General features: G+C 48.7%; 1 protein-coding gene across 1 annotated transcript in view; it reads left to right on the top strand.

Annotated features, from left to right (window-relative positions):
* Positions 1–2931: 2931 nt before the first annotated feature.
* Positions 2932–23059, top strand: part of DOT1L (DOT1 like histone lysine methyltransferase) — a 60913-nt gene continuing 40785 nt past the window's right edge. Inside the window, exons 1-7 of the mRNA XM_029965663.1 lie at positions 2932–2971; positions 5294–5368; positions 8158–8221; positions 10031–10259; positions 11762–11856; positions 14619–14681; positions 22094–22149. Of these exons, the coding sequence (XP_029821523.1) occupies positions 5331–5368; positions 8158–8221; positions 10031–10259; positions 11762–11856; positions 14619–14681; positions 22094–22149 (545 nt within the window). The 5' untranslated portion in view covers positions 2932–2971; positions 5294–5330. The remainder of the gene's footprint in view (positions 2972–5293; positions 5369–8157; positions 8222–10030; positions 10260–11761; positions 11857–14618; positions 14682–22093; positions 22150–23059) is intronic.

The raw sequence follows: 23059 nt of genomic DNA, 5'->3' as shown, positions 1-23059 counted from the left end.
GGACCCACAAGGACCATTGAGTCCAACTCTTAAGGGAATGGCCCATATAAGGATCGATTTGGGGGGGTTGGGAAGGTGGGTGGGAAAGGCTGGAGCAGGGTCAGGGGTTTGGAGGGTCATGGCAGAGGCTGGAGCAGGGTCAGGGATTTGGGGGGTTTGGAGGGTCATGGCAGAGGCTGGAGCAGGGTCAGGGATTTGAGGACATTTCTATTCCACTTGGCTTTTGGTTCCTTCAGACTCTCTGTCAGTGCCACAAACAGTTGCCTGAGCACAGACGTGATGGCTGGTGCTGTTAAATGTCTCTTCTTATTAAATCTTACAACCATGTTGAAATTGGGCTGGAATTTTCTCTAAGGAAAGGGAAACTGCTCTGTGTTCCCTTCAGATCTGTTTTCCCGTGTCTCCCCTCCATTTTCCATGGCCAGCTCTGCTTTGAAGAGACGTAGCAGAACATATTTGACGTTCTTTGCAGGACTTGCACGAGACCTTGGGAGCTTGTCTGCTTGGCCAAGGAATGTTGGTTATAGAGCACAGTAAACTTGGGAAGTGTTTCAACATGAGAGGCTTAACAACAGTAGATGTGGAGCTGGATTTGATTCCTTTATTCCAAATAATGACACCAGCTAAGCTCAAAAGCCCCTTCTGGCTGGAGATTCCACATGAGGTTGTGTTTGTGAAGCTGCTTAAATTGGCTGATCTGTAGTTGTAGATGTGAGTTGTGATTATTATTATTATTGATTTTTTACTTTTTAAGCCAAGGCAAAAGAACCTGTTAATTAATTGGGATGCTTTCATGAAGACCTGTAGGACAAGGGGTTTCTCCTGTGCTCTGCTCCCACTGCAAGTGTCCAAACCATCAGTGAGGGATAGAACTTCCTCAGAGGAAATGGTCATGGCAGAATAAGCCTGAATTCCCTGCTCTGGTGGGATGTGCTTGTGCTGATAAAGCCAAGAGTGACTGTGCAGGAACAGTTTCTGGGGGAGCTGGGTCAGCCCAGGGGGCTCTGCTGGGATCATTCTGCACGTGGTGAGATGGGAGTGTTTGCAGGGGCTGGTTGTGGCTGAGCTGCTGCCCTGGGTTATTCTGACACGGGGCAGATAAGGAATGGGAAGCAAGAGAAGTTTCCTCCCCTCTTGTGCTCTCCCTTCAGTGCACATGGAAAAGAACACAGAACACACTCTCCTGTGTGCGCTGAGAGGCAAGAGCAGCTTTTAGTGCAGTTGCTTCCCTGGTTTCTAGGCCAGGATTCATCAAAAGAATTCCTTACCTGACATTCCTGGGTGACTGTTTATTGGTTTGGGCTGTGCCAGCCCGTGCCATGGGCTGGAGGAAACACAGGCACAGGGGTGAGAGGGCAAAGAATCCTGGAATGGTTTGTGTGGAAGGGACCTTAAAGCCCATCCAGTCCCACCTCTGCCATGGGCAGGGACACCTCCCACTAGCCCAGGTTATTCCTTTGATCCAACCTTGGACACTTCCAGGGCTGGGGCAGCCACAGCTTCTCTGGGAATTCCATCCCAGCCCCTTCCCACCTCAAAGGGAAGGATTTTTCCCAATGTGCCCTCTGGCAGTGGGAAGCCATTCCCTGTGTCCTGTCACTACCTCCCTGTGCACAAAGTCCCTCTTCCTCCTTTTGATAACCCCCCTCAAGGACTGGAAGGGGGACAGCCCTTGGGAAAGGCTGCCTGTCCCTCCCTCTGTCCCTGGATTTTTAACCAGGTATCTGAAGGGCTGTGTACAAGTTTCTTGGGATGAGAACTTCTGCAAGGCTGGCTGATCCCAACACAAGGGGGAATCTGTTTCCTCATGGAAACAGGAAAGCTGAGATACTGATGGAAAAAGCTTTTATTTGATTTCTGTCATGTCTTGAAATAGAGAGAATCCAACCCTTTTCTGTCATCTGTCTTCTTCCATTCCAGTGCTTGTCTTCTTCCATTCCTTTCCAGTCCTCTGCTTTCTGTTACCTGTCCCTGCCCTTGGCTGCAGAATTTCCCCCTGGTGACTGCACAGAACTGACATTTCTGCAGCAGGAAACAAGGCAGATGATTTGAGAGCCCTGACACTTGTAACTCTGGAAGGTCCTTAGGTACAGGACTCTAATTAAAAGGTCAAAGCCACTTCCAGAGACAAACATCTAAATATAACCCCAGCTCGGTGCAGATGGGCCCTGGTAACTAAGGCTGGATACAACAATGTGTGTAGGAACTCCAGCAGCTTCCCTAAAATAGATTTTTTTTTTGTAGCCTGGTGCATACAAATGCAGCTCCAAGGGCTTTGTTAGCACGAATTTGGGATGATTTGCTAAACCCACTCATGCTTCTGTTGCTCCTGAGTAAACCCTCAAATTAAATCAAAAACCCCTGTGTCTCACACAAGATTTAATGTGTTTTGGTTTTCAGCTCCTGAAAAAGGCTCCATCTCTCTTTGTGTGTGTGTGTCTGTATGCTAGGAGGGTATTTTTCCTGCACTGAATCCTCTCCCACTGTTTATTTGATGCCTGATTTTAGAAAGCCATTCCCTGGGCCAGACTCTCCCTGCCCATCTGGAGCTGGGAGCTTGTGCCAGATGCTGGATGGAATCAGCTGTTCAGTGGGAATTTGCACTCAAGTACCTGCTGCATCCCAATAATCCTCCAAGGATTCCAGCTCCACAGTTCCTGATGGCAGAGAATGACAGAGAAATCAGTGGAATGACAGTTCCTTCCTGTCAGTGTTTTGCTACTCCATAGAAACACGAAAAATATGTCCTTAAGCTTATTTTTTTCCTTAGAGGACTCATTTGAATGGCCTGGGTGGCAGTCAATGGCTCCTTACACAGTATGCTTGGTGTCCTTAAAAATATTGTGTGTCATTTATTCTTGAAAATATCATGATTCTTATAACCCCCTGACAAACAACTCCTGATGTCTCTTTTCTTTTTGTTTCAGGACAAACACCATGATGCTGCTCATGAAATTATTGAGACCATTCGGTGAGTGTTGGGTGCTGGGACCCTTCCTGAGCCTCCCTGCAGCCCAGGGCAGGGCTGTCTGGGGCCAGGATGCAGAGCAGGGCAGCCCTTGCCATGTAAAGTTATTTTCTAAGCTGAATTTGTTGCAATCCAAAGCTCCCTGGCAAGTAGATTTTGTTTTATCTCCCCATATTCCATTCTGTTCTGAACAGAATTAAACTCGAGTGGTGATGTTCAGCTTTAATGCTTATTAAAGCAGTTTGTGTCTGAGCTGTGGACACACAAGGTTAAGAAAACAGCCTTGGCTGGATGTGCTGAGTCCTGGTCTGGCCTCCCCCCACCCTCTCCCTTTCCCCTGTTGCTCTGGGTTGTTTGGCAGTGATGTCCCTGTAGCATTCCTTGTGGAGTGGGGAGAATGGGAGGATAAAGGTGACAGACAGCTCTGAGGGGCAGAGGCCAGAGGATTTCCCAACCCTGGCTGTGGTTCCTGCTGTCCTTGCCCAGGGTTAGGAGGTGACTTGCATTGGAACAACTTCTGTTAAACAGGAACAGAAATTCCCCAACACCTGAGGGATGGGGAGTGTTATCCACATTTCAGCTGTTCTTGTTCCCTGGTTTGGATCCTTCCCTGGGCTCAGGGCTGTGTTTGCAGCAGGTTGGGATGGTTTGAGCTCCTTTAGTGGTGCAGGTACAGGTGAGCTCTGAGGGGTTTTACCTGCAGAGTCCCCTGAGCTCAGAATTTGGTCCTGTGTGGCCTGGGAAGAGGTGGTGAGCCCTGTGTGCTCCCAGTGTGGGAGCCAGTGCTGGAGAACATCACACACGTGAAATCAGAGCATTTCCCAAGCTCTGGGGGGAGAGAGGATGTGGAATGGGGCTGGAGCTGGGAATTTGTCTTCTCAAGAAACTCCTTTTTCTAACTCCAGAGCCTTGCCACAAGAACTGCCACTGCTGCTGCCAGGACTGCTGGGGACAAAATCCTGTGCCTTGGGGTCTTGTGGCATCACTTGCTGGGGGGTTCTTGGGAAGACCCTTCTGAGGGGGTTCAGGGGGACGTGGTGCTGAAGGTGGTGGCTGCAGTTGGTGAAGGCAAAGGGAGAACTGGGCCAGGAAACAGTTTTTGGGGCCAAGGTCCTGTTTCACAACTGTGCTTTGGGCAAGATTAGAGTGTCAGAAACTTTCCTACTGCCTTTGCCTGCCTTGTGCAAAGTACCCACAGGGTGGTTGTGAAAGGGGGGTGACAGTGCAGAGCAGCCTTTATCTCCTGGAGGCAGTGAGACCATGGGAACTTGGGATATCCTGAGCTGGAAGTGACACACAGGGATGAAGCTGCTGACTGCAGGCCCTGTAATTAAAGAGAAAAAGTTTGCAGAGGTAGAGCCCAAATGTTCTTAGGGAGACACTAGAAGAGAGTCAGCCCCAGATGTCCAGGTTCTGGTTTCTGCTTGCCTATGTAGTGATTTGTCAACTGAGAATCAGCCAGAAGGAACCAGAACTGCTGGATCTTTAGCTGTTATTTTTTATTATTTTACTAGTGAAGCATGGAGCAGAGTGCATAAGGAATTGTCATTCCTGTTGGGATTCGTCCTATGAATGGAGGTTTTTTGATGAGGACAGTGCCTTCCCATTTTGATATTTGTGGAGGAAAGTGTGTGCAAAGCTGCTGTGCCTTTTAAGTTGTTTTTGAAAGGAATTAATCCTCCTGCATTCCCTGAGTGAAGCCCTCTCCTGTGAGATGCCACTGTTGGATGCTCTGCCAGTGGGCACGTGCCCTCCGTTTCTGGTGGCCACAACATCCAGGGCTGTGCTAACTCAGCCTGTCAGAGGGGCCTTTTATCAAAGTAACTTCTGACAATCTGCTTGGGTTGGGTGCTGTGAGGTGTGAGAGCAGCTCAGGCATGGCCCAGAGGAGAATGTCCCTGCAGGGAGTGATTGGGGACAGTGTTTTGAGGGGCTGTGGGAAATCTCTACATCCAGCTTTGTCCAACACAGTATCAGCATTCTTTGGGAATGCTGCACTCCTGCACCACATTTTCTGTTAGGTTGGCATCAGCCATGGCTTTGAGTATTTTTAGACACCTCGTACACATTTATTACCTTATTTTGAAGCTGTTTCAAGAGCTGCCAATATCTACAGGCATCTTGCTGTTTATTCAGTACAAATGCGAGTTGTTGCAGCTTTCCATGAGTATTTTGGGATGTCTGCCTTACTCCTGACAGTGTTCTGAGCTTCCAGGGCTGTGCAGGATCCTCTCTCCACGTGCAGCAACGCCAGCCTAGGGCTGAGACAATATTATTACACTTGACTGGCAATACTTCTGTTAATGATTTCTTCTCTCGTTCCAGGTGGGTCTGTGAAGAAATCCCAGATCTCAAGCTCGCCATGGAAAACTACGTTTTAATTGACTACGATACGAAGAGGTGAGAGGCTGTTTGTGTCCCCCCGGGAGGCCAGGCCAGTGTGGTGTGCAGTGAACTGCTGTCACTGGTTATTCTTAGACACCCAAGTTTCCTTTCAAACTGGCTGCAGGCTCTGCAGAGTTATTTTGGTAGGAAATGTGTAACAGCAACATTGGCAGAGGCTCGTTGGATTAAGGACATAATTGGAAACTCCGGAGCAGTGACTCGAGCTGGTGTGGTTGGAGTGACTCACTCCCGAACAATGCTCGCTATCTGCCGCTGGAGCACGGCCAGTGTGGGGATCTGAATGGCACTGAGGGATCTGCTGGTGGAGGAACTCCCAATCCCTGCCCAGAACGTGGCCTGGCTGTCAGTGGGAGCTGTGGGAGCTTCACCTTCCCCTCCCTCCTCTGGGCTCTGGGGTGGGGTGGGGCTAAAATAAAAGGTAAAATATCATGCCAGTGTTCTGGGCAGGGAGGGATTCAGAGATCCCTGTAGTTCCACGGGAATTCCTATTTCACAAGCAGCTTAAAAGCAATGTTTAGTATGTGGCATCTACCTCTGGGCTGGGAGAGGCAGATCCTGACCAGGATGTGCAGGACACAAACTTAAAATGTCCCCCACAGGAAACACAGGGATTGTTCCATGGGCTGGTTGGGATTATGGTCAGTCCAGGCAGATCCTTAATGACAGAGGCTGAGAGGAGGAATCTGAGGTTCTGTGCATGGAATTGGCCGTGCTGAGGTTGGGAAAAGGGATGTGTTCAAACTGTGGTTTGCAAAAACCTCTTTGGTTGCCTTCGTGGGAAAGAGTGAATTTGTCCAAGTCCACAGCATGAGTAAAACTGTTAGAATGGGGTTTAGAGATGAAACTCCCTTGCTTTAGTTAGAATCATAGAATCCTGGGATATCCTGAGCTGGAAGGGACCCACAAGGATCATCCAGTCCAACCCCTGGCCCTGCACAGACACCCCAACAATCCCACCCTGTCCCTCAGAGCATTGTCCAAACCCTCCTGGAGCTCTGGCAGCCTTGGGGCCGTGCCCACTGCCCTGGGGAGCCTGGGCAGTGCCCCAGCACCCTGTGGGGGAAGAACCTTTCCCTGAGATCCATCCCAAACCTCCTGAACACTGGATGCTTGTCGTGATCTGCTGAAGTTATTGCTTCCTCCTCTCCCAGTATTTTATTGTTTCATTGCAAGACCTGTTAGTTCCTCTCTTCCTCCTGAAATCAGGGTTGAGCCTCCCTTGTCATCAAGCCCATTAACTTGGATTTGTGGATTACTCCCAGTGGCTGCAGTGCTGTAATTTTATAGTCCTGGCATCCTCCCTGGGCATGTTTAGCTGAGGACCATCAGTGACGTTGGCAGCAAAACTGAATAGCAGGGAAACCCCTCTGTTCCCCAAAGTCACATCCCACTCACCTTCCTGCAGCTTTTCCAGGAAACCATAAACCTGGAATTTTGGTTTCAGTCTTTTTTTTTAGTTCCTTTGAAAAAAATTGCCAGAAAAATGACTTGTAGCAGGTGGAGCAATCCAGGGATGTGGAGGGAGAGCAGTGGGATGTGGGAACACACACACTGTGCAGCCCAAATCCTCCTGCTTTGTCCCAGCATGGAAACAAGCACAGGCAGCTGGAAGCTTGGGCTGGAATGGCCAGAACTCCTGGGGGAGGTGTGTAGTGACTCTGAGGGTCACAAGAGCCTCAGGTGTCCCTGTTGCTGTCCCCTGGGCCCCCTCCCCTCCCTGGCCTTGGGAATGGCCCTGGTTTCACTGTCACCCCAGAACCCCTTGGATTGTTTTTGCTGCTGCTTTGTGGGTCTGATTATGTAATGGATAATGTTCCCTGGAATATCTTCTCTTCCCTGGCCAGAGATGAATTTATTTAATCCTCTCAGCCCTCTGTCATTAAGGCATCTGCCTGGACTGACCGTAATCCCAACCAGCCCATGGAACAATCCCTCTGCTTTCCTGCTGGGGGACATTTGAGGTTGTGCCCTGGCTCTGTTTGCATTTTCAAACCCAGAATTAATTTCTAGAGAAGGATCTGCTTGTCTCAGGACTGATTATCATGAAAAAAGGGGAAAAATTAACAGGTCTGTTAAGTTTCTGTGCAGCTGAGAACATGGAAAAGAAGTGATGACTCTGAGAATACAGAACTTTAATTAACAGAAAATGGACTGAACTCAAAGTATGACTTATAATAAAGATACTAATGTTATTTGTCATGTACTCCTGGTCTACTGGGGATTTTTTTAAAGGAAACAAAGTCTTAAATATGTGCATCTTCTGAGAGAAACAAACCCTAAACACCCACTTAAATAAGCAAGGTGACAGGAAAGCTCAGGGTTGTCCCTTTAGTTACTGCTAAGAGTATATTTTGCAGTCTTACAATTTTTACCAACGTCCTTCAGTTCAGCTGGTGACCTTTTAATGTGGTTTGGGTATTTTTGCTTTACATTATAGAAATATTCTTGACATACTAAACATGGGAATACCAAAGTCTTTGTGTACTCAAGTACACACTTGGGAGACTTACACTTGGTGTGAGCCAGCAAAGAGTCAGAAGGAGAATTGTGGTGGAGTGATTACTAATTTGTGGCTAATAAATGAGTAAATTTGAGCATCTAATCCAACCAAACAGGCTTCTGCCAGGCTTGCAGGATAAAGTGAACTAATAATGTACAAAGGGGGGTGAAAGAGGGGTCTGGGTTCAGGAGTTGCTGATGCCTGTGGGTCCCTCCCAACTCGGGAGATTTTGGGATCCAAAGCTGCCTGTTTGAGCTGAGCCTGTGTTTGTTTTGTGCCCCAGCTTTGAGAGCATGCAGAGACTGTGTGACAAGTACAACCGAGCCATCGACAGCATCCACCAGTTGGTAGGTGTTCAACCCATCCCTGCCATCCTTGGGTCTGCCTGGTCAGAACTCACACGGAGTGAATAACACCAGAAAGCTGGGACTGACTCACAGTCACTGTCACATCACCAATATCCAGCACTTCCATCCTTTTGGAGGCTTATCTTGATATTAAACTGATTTTCTTCATCACACCTGGGCAGTCAGGAGTTAGCATTGGAGGGACATTAAGGAAGAAAAGGAATTAAACCCCACTTTTTGTTCCCAGAGTGTGAGTTTGGGAGCTGTTGGTCTTTATTGTGCACCTCTGACATTGTTATTTTGGCACTTGGAAAGAACTGAGTTACCTTTGGGGGGAAGAAAAGGTTTCTCTGCATTTAACACGTAGACGTTTCACAGGGATTTCTTGTGTAGATTGACTTTTGTGGGGGGGAATCTGTGGCTTATGGGTGCTTAAATAATCCATATGAACTCATGTTGTGGAAGTGATCCCTGCCTTAGGAATTTCCTTGCCACACAGTTCAGCCTCTCTGTTCTGTGGCATCAGTGGCTGAAGGAGAATGTAATGTCTTTTCAGACCAATTTAATGAGCTTTTTGCTTCTATTACCCCATAAAAGGTTGAACTGGAGGAAGCAAAACATGAACAGTGAATAATGTTACTGTTCTATTGAATTTAGAAGTATAGGTGGATTTTTTTTCTCTGCTGTGCTTATGGGAATTATTTGAAGTGTGCAGTATTATGGCAAAAAGACTTTTTTCCGGGATTTCCTTCATTTTGTGGGCCTACAGCTCTCTATATTTTGTGCTTCTTTGGATTCATGTGTATGCTGGTTAATAGCTGAGCATTAGAAGCTATTCAGCCTCTGCACTTGTGTCTGAATCCCAGCAGAGGAATATTTAGGAGGAGTCCTGGAGCTGCCCCTTTTTGGTTGTTTTTATCAAAGAGGGAGATAAACATTTTTAAAACTTAACAACTTTTATGCTTAGGACAGTTTTTTTTTTTTTTTCTGAGGAAGAAAGGAAGCTTGATTTCCATCTCTTTCCTGCCACTCCCTGTTTGAGTACATCTGATCCCTCCCATCTGACAGCTCCCGAGGCACAATTCCACTGCTCTGGTGTTGACACACACTCAGCTCAATGGGATCAGTGAATAGAAAATCAGGGAGCAAACTCCACACCTTCTCAGCTTTATTCAGTGCTGAGCTTTCCATTGCCTGGTGGTGTTTGCATCTCTTTAATGGCCCCTTTAGCACCTGTTTCCAGCAGAAATGACCCCTCAGTGAGGTGTGAAGTGCAGAGAACTGGGGTTGTGTTTGTCTTGAGTGTCACAGAAGAGTTTGGGTTGGGAGGGACCTTAAAGCTTATCTTGTTTCACCCCCTGCCAAGGGCAGGGACACCTTCCACCATCCCAGGTTGCTCCTTTGATCCAACCTGGCCTTGGACACTTCCAGGGATGGGGCAGCCACAGCTGCTCTGGGAAACCTGTGCCAGGGCCTCCCCACCCTCACAATATACCATCCTTCCCAATATACCATCCAACCCTGTGTGAAGCCATTCCCCTTGTCCTGTCTCTCCATCCCTTGTCCAAAGTCTCTGAGCCCCTTCAGGCCCTGGAAGGGGCTCTCAGGTCTCCCTGGAGCCTTCTCCAGATGGACCCCCCAGCTCTCTGCCTGCAGAGCAGAGGGGCTCCAGCCCTCGGGTCAGGACCATTTTGGTGTTGGGAGAGGTGCTGGGAGGGGGTTTCCCCTCGCTGTGCCATCCCAGCCTGGCCGTGGGGCCGTGCCCTCGTCCCCCCCTGGGGTTCCCACCTCGCCCTGTGTTTCCTGCAGTGGAAGGGGACGACGCAGCCCATGAAGCTGAACACGCGTCCCTCCAACGGGCTGCTCCGGCACATCCTGCAGCAGGTCTACAACCACTCGGTCACCGACCCCGAGAAACTCAACAACTACGAGCCCTTCTCCCCAGAGGTCTACGGAGAAACCTCCTTTGACTTGGTGGCCCAAATGATCGACGAGATCAAAATGACAGAGGACGATTTGTTCGTTGACTTGGGCAGTGGTGAGTGACCCACGGCTTCTTTTGCTCTTTTTGTTTGCTGGTTTTCCCCTTTCTTTACATAAACCAGGCCTAAGGGTTGTCTTGCAGGATAAACCAGGCCTAAGGATTGCCTTGCAGGGTAAGCATCTGTTCTAGATAATCCCCCTGCTTTTTCTGGCATGGGTAAATGGACCAACGAGGTGCCCCAGCCTTCTCTGTGGTGATAAAATATCACTGCAAATTTTATATAAGAAGCAAACCAGGACTAAAGATTGTCATGCAGGATAAGCCAGGACTAAGATTGCCTTGCAGGATAAGCATCTTTCCTAAATAATCCCCCTGCTTTTTCTGACATGATTAAATGGACCAACCAGATGCCCCCACATTCTCTGTGGTGATAAAATATCACTGCAAATTCAATAATTGTTACAGAACTCTTGGTTTCTGTTGCTGTTGATGGATACACTTAGAAAGAAACATTGTTAAAAACGATGGCTGAAAAATAAAGTAGCATTCCTGAGGGTTCATCTGTTTTCAGTGGATTTTGTGACCTCCTTGTCTGAAGATGGGATTTCTTGGCCCTTCTCACGTGGCACGCTTGGTGTGGGATCTGAAAATGAAGCAGATTTTTGCCTCTGACTTACCTGTCAGTGTGTCAGAAAAGATTTTAGAGTTCATTTTTAACATTTGTCTTGTGAGACCCCACAAAATGTAACCCACAAGTGCCACAGGTTGGAGTTTTAAAAGGAAATAGGTGTTCCTAGTTGGTGAGGAAACCAGGTATGACTCAAGGGCACGTGGAACAGAGACACTGAGTAAGAACATGCTGTTCTTTTTCTTGGTAAATCTGGTTCAGGGCAGGAAAGGAGCAACAAGAATTTCCCCTCTTACTGGATGTGTTATAAAGTTTTAGCCCAAGTATGTTTTTGGGTTTTGTTGCTGGTGTGATATGGGACTTCTGGGGAAAAATATTTTTTAAAAAGATATTTTAAATTTAGATACAGGGCTGCAATTCCCTCCCCCCCAGTCTTAACACATCTTCAGTGATTTGCTGTTTTTACCCCCATTTCCTCCCTCAGTGGGACTGATGTCTGACATTTCCTGGTGTTCAGATGAGACATTTAGAAAGGCATCACATCTGACAAACGGTTTTCCATCTGGAATAAAAAAAAAGATTGTCGTGGATGCTCCCAATTGTTTGTTCAGGAAGGTTACAGAAGATCATATCTGAAGCCCTGTAGTGCTGCAGGCTCAAATATTAGATACTTTTAGCTGCTCTCATCATAAATCAATAATTTTCTTGCTCACCTTGAGGCTGAGCAGCACCTGGGGAGTGGGAATGAGCTCAGGGATCACAGAGCCTTGTGGGGGAAGGTCAGACCCTGGCAGTTAAAGCAGCCCCTGCAGCCCTGCACAGTTTATCTGCTGTTTTCCTGTTGCCCTTTGCTCTAACAACTCTTCTCTCCCTTGCAGTGGTTTCTGCTGGAGTTGCTCATGCTCACTTTGGGTTTTTCCCCCTGCAGGTGTGGGGCAGGTGGTGCTTCAAGTGGCTGCAGCCACGAACTGCAAACATCACTATGGAGTGGAGAAAGCTGATATTCCAGCCAAGTACGCCGAGGTGGGTCCTGGGGGGTGGCTCTGCCTGGGCTGCAGGAACAGCTGAGTTTGAGTTTCAGCCCTGCTCGATTTTCCTCCCTCAGGTCAGACAGACCTGGAGCACGGTGTGCTTGGGGAGAGGAGTGTTTTTCCAGTCTGGAGAGCACAGGAGGAGCATTATCACCTTTCTGAAGTGCTTTCAGCTCTTTGAACAGCACTGACACAGGGCCTGTTCAAAAGGAAGGGCAGGAGAAGCTTCACACAAATACCTGCAATTATTCCGTGCCCGGAATGGCTCGGATAGAACTTCCAGAGGCCACAGTGTTCAGCAAATCTGGGATTAATTCAGCAAGGAAATAGTTCTTAAATATTTTAGAGGCCATGGTTCTGCCTGTGGTGGGGGTGCCCCTCTTTGGTGTCCTAAGCTGAAGTTATTAAACCATCAGAGGCTCGTTGATGAGGCCTTTGTTGGGTGTCTGGAGGCACCTGAATGAAGAAAACCTTAAAAGGGCCTGAAGCTGAAGGAGGGAAGGTTTAGATTAGACATTAAGAAATCATTTACTGTAAGGGTGGGGAGGCCCTGGCACAGGTTGCCCAGAGCAGCTGTGGCTGCCCCATCCCTGGGAGTGTCCAAGGCCAGGTTGGACAGGGCTTGGAGCAACCTGGGCTGGTGGAAGGTGTCCCTGCCCATGGCAGGGGGTGGCACTAAATGATATTTAAGGTCCCTTCCAACCCAAACCATTCCATGTTTCTATGGTATTAGTCAGGTTTCTTTACACTTCTCATTCTGTGCCAATGGGACACCCAAAGATAATGAGTTCCAAGGCAAACCTGGAAGGCCACAAGCCAACAATAAAGGTTAGTCAAGCCTAACCAGGAGAGGTTTATTGGCTTCAGTCCCTGAACAGAAACTTCTCCCTCGGTATTGTCAAAACACTGACTCAGGCTGTGCAGGCTGGAAGATTATACCCCATGGAAGGAGGGGAAAAATTAAACTCCTTGATCCTCCCTTTCTGTGGCGTGGGCAAAAATGCATCAACACAGTGATGAGGAGCATCAGACAAGGATCTAAAATCCATCTTGTTTCCCCTGCCATGGCCCAGGGGAAGGTCCCAACTGGAGGGCTCTGCAGTCCCTCTGTGGGTGTCCTGGTTTCACCAGGGAGCACTTGCAAGGCCTGGAATCCCCTCTGGGTTTGCTATTAAACTTAAAAGATGAGCATTAAAAGGGAAATTCTCACTCTCACTAATACCCCTTCATGGCACTGTGCAAACAAGGCTTTAGTGGAAACAGCAAAGAGAAATCACCCACAAATGGAGAGTTAGGGAGTATTAACTGCTGGGGTACCTCCAGCTTCAGGAGTATTTCGTGTGAATATTCTGCATTATTCTGGTTAAACCCTGCCAGGTTTAACAACCCAACAGCTGCTGCAGTGTCAGTGGGTGAAGCTGCCTGAGTGCAGCTCCTCTGCCTCATGCCTGTGTCAGGGACCAGCCTCCCTCCAAACCTTTGTGGGAGGGCTTGGATTAAGTTTCTGGTTAAGATTGGCTGTGACAACACATCTCTGGGCACTGTGATAATTAATGCAGATGGCTTTGAAAAGCTTCAGCTGAAGGATGTTGTGGGTTTGTTTTAGTGAAGTTGTCTTAAAAAATAAATAAAAATGCAGTTGTGCAGCGTGAGAAAATCCTGAGGATTTCTGAGTTATGCTGCTAAGCTTTGAAATGCTTTTGAAATAGGTTTTTAAAGCACATCTGTTAACACACAGGTTTCTTTGACCTGGTGATGGAGGTCTCCATCTCTGAGCTGGCAGGGAAGTCAGAATTCCTGCTGGTCTCCTCTCAAAGCATCATGGAATGGTTTGGGTTGGAAGGGAGCTCTGCAGATCCCCCAGTCCAACCCCTGCCCAGGCAGGGTCACCTGGAGCTGGTGACACAGGAATGTGTCTCCAGAGAGGGAGACTCTCCCTTGTCTCCTTTCCCTGCTGCCTCCAACTTTGGGCCAAACTCTAAAGATCAGGAGGGTTTTTTCCAGCCTTCCAAGACACTTGAGTTGCATTTTCCAGCTGTTGTAGAGCTGTAGCTGCCCCTGGTTCCCCTCCAGAGCCTGCCCTGCTCAGAGCCATTGGGACAGCTGGAATTGTGCTCACGGGGGTTTGTGAGGGACTGAGATCTCTGGATAGGGGGGGATTTGGTTCCTTTCTCCTCTATTTAGGCAATGACAAACTGGTGGCAGTAGGAGCCCTCCCTCCTCTGCAGCCCTGGAGTGAAGGATGTCATCACTCCAAAATCCTTGGATGCAGTTTGGGGCATCCCTGGTTGCTGTGGGAATGGGGATGTTTTGGATGCTGCTCTCTGCCCTCTCCCTGCCCCCAGCAGACCTGGCTTTAGCCCCAGTGTCCCTTTGCTCCCAGGGCTTAGGCTGGGCTGCCTCCCTCCTGCTCCCTGGGGATTATGTGCCCCAGCTCAGGAGCTGCTCAAGGTTGTGCCATTTTTAGTGCTGAGCAGTGGCAGTGCTTTTCCTACAGCCTGGATCTCCCAGGAAAAGGGGGAGGGATGAACATTCCAGCTTTGACATGCAAAAATTTGGGGTTTTTTTAAAGAAACTGAACAGCAGGAGCTGTTTGTCTGCCTGCCCTTGGAATGTTAATGGCAAAAAGCCTCCAGCCAACCCCAGCAGTCAGAACTCCCGGGAGCGCTGGCAGAGCTGTGCCTCTGCTCCTGGGATGGCTCTGGAAACAGGAGATGTCCCAACAGCTGCTTTTGTTTTTCCTCCCTCTTGCAGACCATGGACAGAGAGTTCAGAAAGTGGATGAAGTGGTATGGGAAAAAACATGCAGAATACACAGTGAGTAAAATCCTGGGGCTCCTGCTGGTGTCCAGCTTGGAAAGTCCTCTCCAGCCTTCCCCAGCCACCAGCAGTGTGACCACAGCTGCTTCCTGGCTGTTCCCTTCATCCTGGTTTTTCCAAGCCATCCTCCAAAGCCTCTCTCTTTGTCTTGCTTGATGTGTAGTATGGTGTTATTGGAACCACTTCCAGGTCTTGCCACTCTTGGAAGATTTATTCTCCTAAAATGTCATTTTAACTGGGGCTGCCCCATGTCTTCTGTTCATACTACACCTTCTTTCCCTTTTTTCTCCCCCTCTCTCCATGGATCAGGGGTTTTGCTGGAGAGACTGTTGGAAATGGCAGCTCCTCCTTGGGATTCTGGAATCTCCTAGTAGAACTAAAAGCTGGAGCTTTGGTTCCCAGGCAGGGGAAGGTGTGGAAACCTGGGACAGGGTTGGAGGGGGTGGGGTGGCAGGGATGGAACTTCTGGCTGGAGGTTGGAGCAGGAGGCTCCAAGAGCAGTGGGAGGCCTTGGGCTCAGGAAGGGCATTGGGGTGGTTAATTCTGACTTGGAAAGGATTGGAATTGGGTGCCCTGAGGCTGTAGCTGGATCTGGAGCAGTAAATGGGTCATCCCAGGGCATCTCCCTCCCTGGGGATAGGGACAGGTGTTGGAATTACTTTCCCTTTCTCTCCATGTTGCTTCATCTTTGTGGATGTTTTGCCCTCTGGAATGACAGTGTGAAACCCATGCACTGTCCTGTGCCATTCCTTTCCTTTTCCCTTTTTCCTCCTTCTTAATTTTCATTAAGAAAACCTGTTCCCTGGTCAATCACTTCCCATGAAATACATGGAAAGTGAAATACCTGTTCAACAGGAACCCAGTGAGTATTTTGAAAATACATCTATTTATGCTTCTCCTCCCGCTCTCCAGTGGTCAGGAAAGAGGCTGGATGGATCAGGGATGTTCCCTAATTTCCCAGCCCAGCTGGGTCACTGTCCTGCTCAGAGGTCGCCGCTGGCCCTGTGTCCTGTGTCAAGGCTGAAGTTTGGGAGCTGCTCCTTCCCTTCCCTTTTGTACAGAGCCATTCTTTCCATGTTCTTGGAATGGTGTGAACCACATGGCTGGAGCGTTCCAGCAGGGTGGGATCAAATGCCAGGTTTATTTCCCAATTTTCCCAGCCTTTTTTCCCCGTTTTTTTGGCTGCTGGGATCCTTCAGAGGGCTCATCTTGTAGGAAAAGCTGTTCCAGCTCTGCCTTTGGAAAACATGCTGGAAAGGCTCTGGTCCCACCTGCCTCTGAGCACTCTGTCCCTGGAATTCCTGTGCTGGATGGAATGATTCCCTCCTGAAGGCTGCTGGGGGACTGGTTTGCAGCAGGCTGGATATCCCTGCTAACTCCTTCCTGCTGTGGGAGCACTGGGAATGCTTCCCTGCTCCTCCAGTGGCCATATGGCAGTTTTCCATTGTGTCACCCAGCTGGCACGACATGAAAGGAGCTGTTCCTGAGGATCCTCTGCCTCTGAGCTGGGGAATGTGAAGAATAGGAGAGGAGCTTGGATGAAATATTGGAAGCATATTGCTTGCCCTAGGCAGCACTTCCAGCCTGAGCATTCCCAGGGCCAGGGTCTGGTGCTGCATTGGAACAAAGCTGCTTATTTTTGCCAGGTTCTTTGGCTTTTCTAACTCTGCTTTCTGCAGTGTTTGGAGTAAAAACTTCCCCTGAATGTGCAGTCTGGGTTTTTTGGGAAGAATTAAAACACTTGCAGCACTTTGTCTTAGGGAAAATGGTTTTTTTTGTCACTTGGAGTGATGCTTGAACACAGATTTTGGTCTTTTACATGCAGGCACAGGGCAGATTTTATTTAGTTTATATTCATCAAACATCCCCATTTATTTTCTTTAGAAGCTCCTCAGCAGCATCTGCTGTAGGTGACTCATTAAAGAGAGCAAACTTGTCTCACAATGCAGCTGGAAAACACAGAATTAAAAGCCTGGCATCTTTGTCTTTCTGGAAAACAACTTTGTCCCTGCAAGATGCTCCCAAAACTGCAAATGTTGGAGGCAAAATAAGCCCAAATTGAAATAGTCTGTCATCAGCAGAGCTCAGCTGGTGAATCCCACTCCAGTGTTCCAGGCAGTCACATGAAGACTCAATATTTTAGGAAGAATCAAGTGGTGGAGGAGGGGAGGGAGCTTGGCAGGAGTTCAGGGGGAAGAATCTCAGATCCCACCTGCAGCTTTGGCTGAACAGTGGGGATGTGGTAAAACAGAAACTGGGGGACACGAGGCAGCAGAAAATCCAGGGGTTGGGCCTGCAGGGCTTTAGATTATTTTAACAGCCCAAAGCCCAGTACAGTTATAATTTCCCAATACAAATGGATTTTTGGTTTCCCCTGCAAAGCTGCTGTGTCACCTCAGCAGTGCTGGGTTTGTGCAGCTCAGCAGTTCCTTCTTCCTTGGGCAATGATTTTCCCTGTGGTTCTTCACCATCTCCAGCCTCACCACATGGCAGGAGCTTCCTGAGGAATATTTTATGGCCTTTTTTTGCCTTTTGCAATAATCCAAGGGGCTGCCAGAACCTCACTATATTTTTGTAACCTGCCCCAAATCCAACCAACAGGGTTTTTTTTCGGACTACTATTAAAAGAAAATTGACAGGAATGTAAACAAATAAAAACACCCCCCAAAAGCTTTCCAAACCAATAAACTCGTGTTTGGAAAGGCTTGAACAGAAGGACAATGAGCTGTTGCTCATTAAATTGCTCTGCAAGCCTTCAAATTCACTTCCTGGGTTGTTCTTGTTACTGCTGGAAGTTCTGGAATTCTGGAGAGCAAAGTCCAGTGACAACATTTAAAATAAATCCTGATTGTCCACCTGTATTTCCATCCTATTTTGTCAACAATCACAGAAAAAGCTCTCTCTGGAGCGATGTTTCCAGATAAAACCGGCAGCCTCACGGGCATGGAGGTGTCTCAGGGAAGCAGGACAGGGCTGTGTGGTCAGTGCAGGTGATAATTCACATTAAATTCCTCCAGTAGCTGGAGGTAAAGTGTCCTGAGGGGTGTTGGGTGCCCAGGGCTGCTGCAGAGCTCCAGCTGGGTCAGCCCTGAAGCTGGAGAGGGGGAAGATCCATTTGGGGCAGGAGAGGAGTGGGAGGGAGGTTGCTTGTCATACTCTGCTTGGAATTCTCCTGCTCTCCAGCTGCTGGGGGTCTCATAATCCTATAAAATGAGTATTTACATGCCTGTGGTTCTGGGTGTCTCATTCCTGGTTGTGGATGTCCAATTCCTGCTCAGTTAGGGGAAATCCCAGTCTTTGCTGGTCTCCTGCATTCAGAGGGAATCCTCCTTCTGTAGAGCTTTACATCATCATCATCTCCTTCAGCCTTTTGGATGAGAATGTCCCACTTCTGACACATCTCACTGTGCTCCAGCTCCTTTGATCTTCTCATTCCCTTCCCCTGGAGCTGAGAAGTTTCCAGGATTAGCTCCTTCCCCTGTCTTTGCAAGAAAACTTGTCTGCAGGAAGCAGGAGACTTTGGGAAGGTCGTTAGGCCTGGCTAATTAGAGAGTCTTTCTTGGGGAATTCTGCACATGTGCAGCCCCCAAATTAAAACCTGCTATCACAATTAACAGGCAGATGGGTTTTCATGGTTCCTGACTCTAAATATCCTCCTGTGGCCTCAAACTCAGAGCCATCTCAGGTATCTGGGGCAGGAGGCTGAGGCTGCTGTGTGGCACAAAGTGCTTCTTCTCTGCCTGGGGTCCCCTTGGAGGACGTTTTTGGGGTGTCCTCAGTGCCTACAACCCGTTGTCCCCTTGTGTGGGGAAGATTTTCTCCCTCAGAGCACTTTGGGCTCTGCTGAAGGCAAGGATTTGGTTTGTATTTGTTTACTCAGGGTTGTTATAACAGAATTCCTGCCCTGCTCCTTAAAAGCCCTGTTTTAGCAGCAGATGACAATAATCTTCAAAGCAAGGGCAGGAAACACAGCTCAGCTTTGCCAAGCTGAGGGATTTTGGGTGGGTAGGGAGACCAGGGAGCTGCTGAGGGCTGGAGGTGCTCTGTGGTTCAGGCCCATGGATTAGAGAGGAATCTTCACAGATCACAGGATATGCTGAGCTGGAAGGACCCCCAAGGATCAACATGTCCCATTTAGTGCCTAAATCAGTGTAAACCTGGCTTTGTGAACCTCCAGGCTTATCTCAGGCTGAGTTTGGGGTGTCTCCCTGGCTGTTTTTCCTGGAAATCGGAGAAAAGCAGTGGTTAGTGTAGGACTTTCAGTGCCTTTTGCTGCCCAGGGAGCAGACTGGCATCACCTGGACCTCAAACCTTCATTTCCCCAGGCCCTGCAGCTCGGGGAGGGCCAGAGCAGCTGCTCACTCCAGGTGTTCCTGAAGGCCCTGTTTCAGTGGGAATCTCGCTGGGCTGGGGTTTGAAAAGCCCTCCAAACGTCCCCCGTGGCTTTGAAATGGTGCCATGTTTGGGAGGTTTGGCTCCATGCCTCCAGTTATTTTTGAAGAGAACAGGAACCTAAAAATAACCCTGTGTACTTTTCCAGGCAGAACTGGCTGGTTTTTGGGAGCCAAGTGTTTGCACGGAGGCGGCTGCAATGAGCCATCCTGTGAATTTATGGCTCTGTGGAGCTGCTCAGGCACAGGGAGACTCCCAGTCCAGCCCTGGGTGAGATCCCAGCCCTCCTCCAGGCCTGACCTGCCCAAATTCCTGCTCTGCACACACCCACTGCTCTGTACCTCTGGCTGCTTCTGACCTGCTGCTTCCCATCGAGATCCAGATGCTGTTGGGTGTATTCCTGGCTGAAAAAAACTTGAGTAAAAACCTGGTTTGCCTTCTAAATTTAGCAGCAGCGCAGCTCTGGGGGTGATTTTGCTGAGCTAATTATCCTGTTAGAGAAAGCATCTCCTGCATTGTCTAATCAGATGAAAATATCTGTGTTACAGATGGTCCCTTCCATTCATTATTCACTAAGGAGATTAAGTTTCCAAGAGAGAGGGAGGAGCGGGATTGGGGTGGGGACACTGGAAGAGATTGAGAGACTGGGATGGAGGTGTCCCCTTCTCCCTGGATGACCATCATGGGCCACGTTCTGCTGCATCCTGGGGTTGATCCAGCTGCATTTTCCTCACCAGTTCTCGTTTCACTCTCAGAGTCCCTGTAAACCTCTGAGCTGTCTGGGATTTTGGGGGAATTCTGTTGGATTCCCTGTGTCAGTTGGTGGGGAAGGAGCTGCTTTCCTCCTTGGAGGGAGTCCTTTATTGATCACTGCCCCAGGGGTCAGGGATCTCTGTCCTGTCTCTGAGGGGAGCAGCCCCTGCTTCAGGAATCCCTGCCTTGCTTCCAGAGGGGAAAAGGAAGAAAAATAACCCATTTTCTTCCAGCCCCAGTTGACCATCTGGTTATTTCTGTGCTCCCGTGTTTTTCCTGCTGAGATTTTCCCCTAAGCCTGAGCTGGGGAAGCAGAGCCACAAAAATAGATGTGTCTGAGCAGGGCTGGGGTTCATTTGAATTGTTAAATGGCTCTGGCTTGCAAATGTTCATCCTCCACGGGTGATATCAAGTTAAACAGGGAGATTTGGGTTATAAATGCTCCTCTGACCACCCAGGCAGGACAAACACACTGGGAAACTGGATCCAAGGAAAGCCCAACAGCCACTTAGGTTGGATTTCAAGACCTTTATATGAAGCTCAGCAGTTCAGGATCGTTTCATGTTACGCTGGTTCTTTGTTCCCTTTCAAACTGTGGCTTCAGGATTGGCCTTCCTGGCTTTTCAGATGTTTTTCTTTCCCCTGTTAGTGTTTGAAAACCCTGTGGAGACCTTAGAAACTGGTGGTGTGGAGGATGCCAGGGAGAAGCTGACTTGCAAAAAGTGTTGTAAAATAAATGCAGTTGCCTGTCATGTGGGTTTTCTTCGGCTGTGTCTTGGTTACTCAACCATGGAACTGTTTACTACTAGACTTGGAGACAAAATGATCTCTTTAAATTCATCTAGAGATGGGCTCCATTCACATACAGAACTCCAGAAAAAATGCTTCCATATATGAGGTGAAAAGAACTCATCTTAGAACTGCTGTTGCCTTGAGTTTCTGGTTTAGGTTCTGCCCAGACCCAGCAGGGTGTTGGGGGGTTGGATCTCAGAGTTCAGCCTCCACCATATCCTTTGTTTTTACTGGAGCAGGGATGTCAGAGGTGCATCCCCTCCCAGCAGGGGGGAGAACACAGGCCTTAATTCTAGTTTTAATCTCATTTCAGCCCAGCTGCTTGGTGGAACAGGTTCTTCTGACTCACTTGTGTTGCTCTGACCTGCCGTTCTCGGTGGGTTTAGTCTCTAACGCTTGAAGCTCTTGACAAAGGTCCTGATCTCTTCCCCAAAACCCCTCAATATTCACTTTTCTCAGCCCTCTTGTGTACATTTGGACCTCTTTTCTTTGTGTTTTTTATCCTTCCTCGTGGGAGCAGCCCCGCTGCTCTTGGCACCTGTGTCTTTGTCCTCTGTGCAGGCACAGCCAGGTCTGAGCGCTTCCCTGGGACAGTGCCCAGCTCAGCCAGGGAGGGATGGGAGCTGTCCCAGTGTCTGCACTGCAGTGCTGGCACCTCTGAGGTGTCACTCCACTGCAGTCTGTGCAGAAAAAGGATCCTGAGCAGTCAGTGTGGTAGCTTTGATGTTCTGGGATAAACCATCCCCTCACCCCTCCAAGGGCTGTCATTGTCATTAATTACAGAGCTGCATCTTGGTTTTCCCTCTCCTCTTATCTTCCTTCCCCAACCCTCCTCCTGCCTGACCTGTGGCACAGCAGAGGGTGGCCCTTGGGTTCCCAAAACACCCCTGGGAAAACATTCCTCTGGGGAGAGCTTTGTGTTCACCTGGGACTGCTGGGGTGCCATCAGGAAGGTGCTGCCGAGTCACCGGAGTCAGGACTGGGTTTCTTTTCAAATAAGACCTTTCTGTTCCTTCACTTCCATCCTGAAGGTGGTGGGAGCAGTTGGGGTTTATATTTAGCCCCACAGGAAATCAGGTGCTTGAGCTCAACAGGAGCCTGGATTTGGGTTCCCAGCAGGACTGTTCCCAGCCTGTGCTCAGCTCCCTGTGCTGGCCCAGCCATGGAGGCATTTGGGGATCAGCTTTGGAATCTCCATGGATCACAGCCCTCCCAGGGCACTGAGGATACCCAGAGACCCTTCCTGGGGTATCCCTAGGTGGGAGCAGGGAGGGAGGCATCTCTGGATCTGAGGAATGAGCAGAGCCAGCCCTGCCTGGTTCATCCCCTCTGTGCTCCCCAAAAACTTCCTCTGGCCTTGGCTGTTGTGGGATCAGGGAGCTGGCACAGCACGTTTGTCCCTCTCCAGAGGAAAAGGGCACAACATTAACTCCTCTGTGTGTCTGTTTTTGTGTTCTTTGTCTGTTTTTAAGCTGGAAAGAGGTGACTTCCTCTCAGAAGAGTGGAGGGAGAGAATTGCAAACACAAGGTACAGTACAGCCATTGAGTGCTGCTTTATGAACTGGAGACTTGGGAGTTTGTATAATGGAAATTGGGAGCCTGGCCAGCTTTTTATATAGAATTTCCATAGCAAATACCAGAAGTTGATCTGCCAGCTCCTATATTGGCCTCTTTAGATCCTGTTTTCTGACTGGAAGAATGGCTTTAAATGCATGTCCCATGGTATTACATCCAAGGGTGTATCCAAGATAAATCCTGGTTGTACAGACAAGCAGAAACCTCCATTTGTTTTGCATATCCCTGTAGTTCCTGTCAGGGATTCTGGCAATACACTAATTATCTTGGCTATGGGGGCTCGCTTTCCCTTTAATAAAAAGCAAAAGACCCAAGTGAGTCTGTTCCAACTTAAATTGAAAATTCATTTCAGCTAATTGTCTTGAAGACTTATTTATGTGGAGAACTGTGCAGAGGGTCAGGCTCCTTTTTCTGAGGGAGCAAAAAGAGGGAGTAAATTTGTTAAAAACCATCAAAGTCATCTGTATTTTTAAAGCTTTGCATTCTTTCAGCCTTATGGGCAGAAAAAAGAAACCCTCTTTATTTTTATATGACCTTCTGGGCCACCCTGTTATGTGGGGGAATGAAGGCAGTTGTCAGAGAGGGCTCTGAAAGCCTTCAGTTGTGGCAACTCCTGGATTGCTCCCAAGGGAATGGTTTAGGAGCAGGCCATGGAGGAGGCTGCTGACTTCTGCTTTATTCTGGACCTCAGTTCCTTCTGGAGGTGCCTTTTCATTTGGGGACAGACTTGTCCCAGCCTTGCACTCCCTGGGGTTTGGCTTTGCTGCTTCTGGTTCCAAGGGCACCCTCCTCTGCTGCTGGGCCACTTCCTTCAACTCAGTGAACCTTTTTGGACAGTTTTTGGCTGCAGGAGCTCTGAGTGC

Source organism: Manacus vitellinus, unplaced genomic scaffold (assembly GCF_001715985.3).
Source record: "Manacus vitellinus isolate BGI_N305 unplaced genomic scaffold, ASM171598v3 scaffold_114_pilon, whole genome shotgun sequence".
Classification (NCBI taxonomy): Eukaryota; Metazoa; Chordata; class Aves; order Passeriformes; family Pipridae; genus Manacus; species Manacus vitellinus.
The sequence above is the reverse complement of the archived record's forward strand: the minus strand, read 5'-3'. Positions and strand labels throughout refer to the sequence as shown.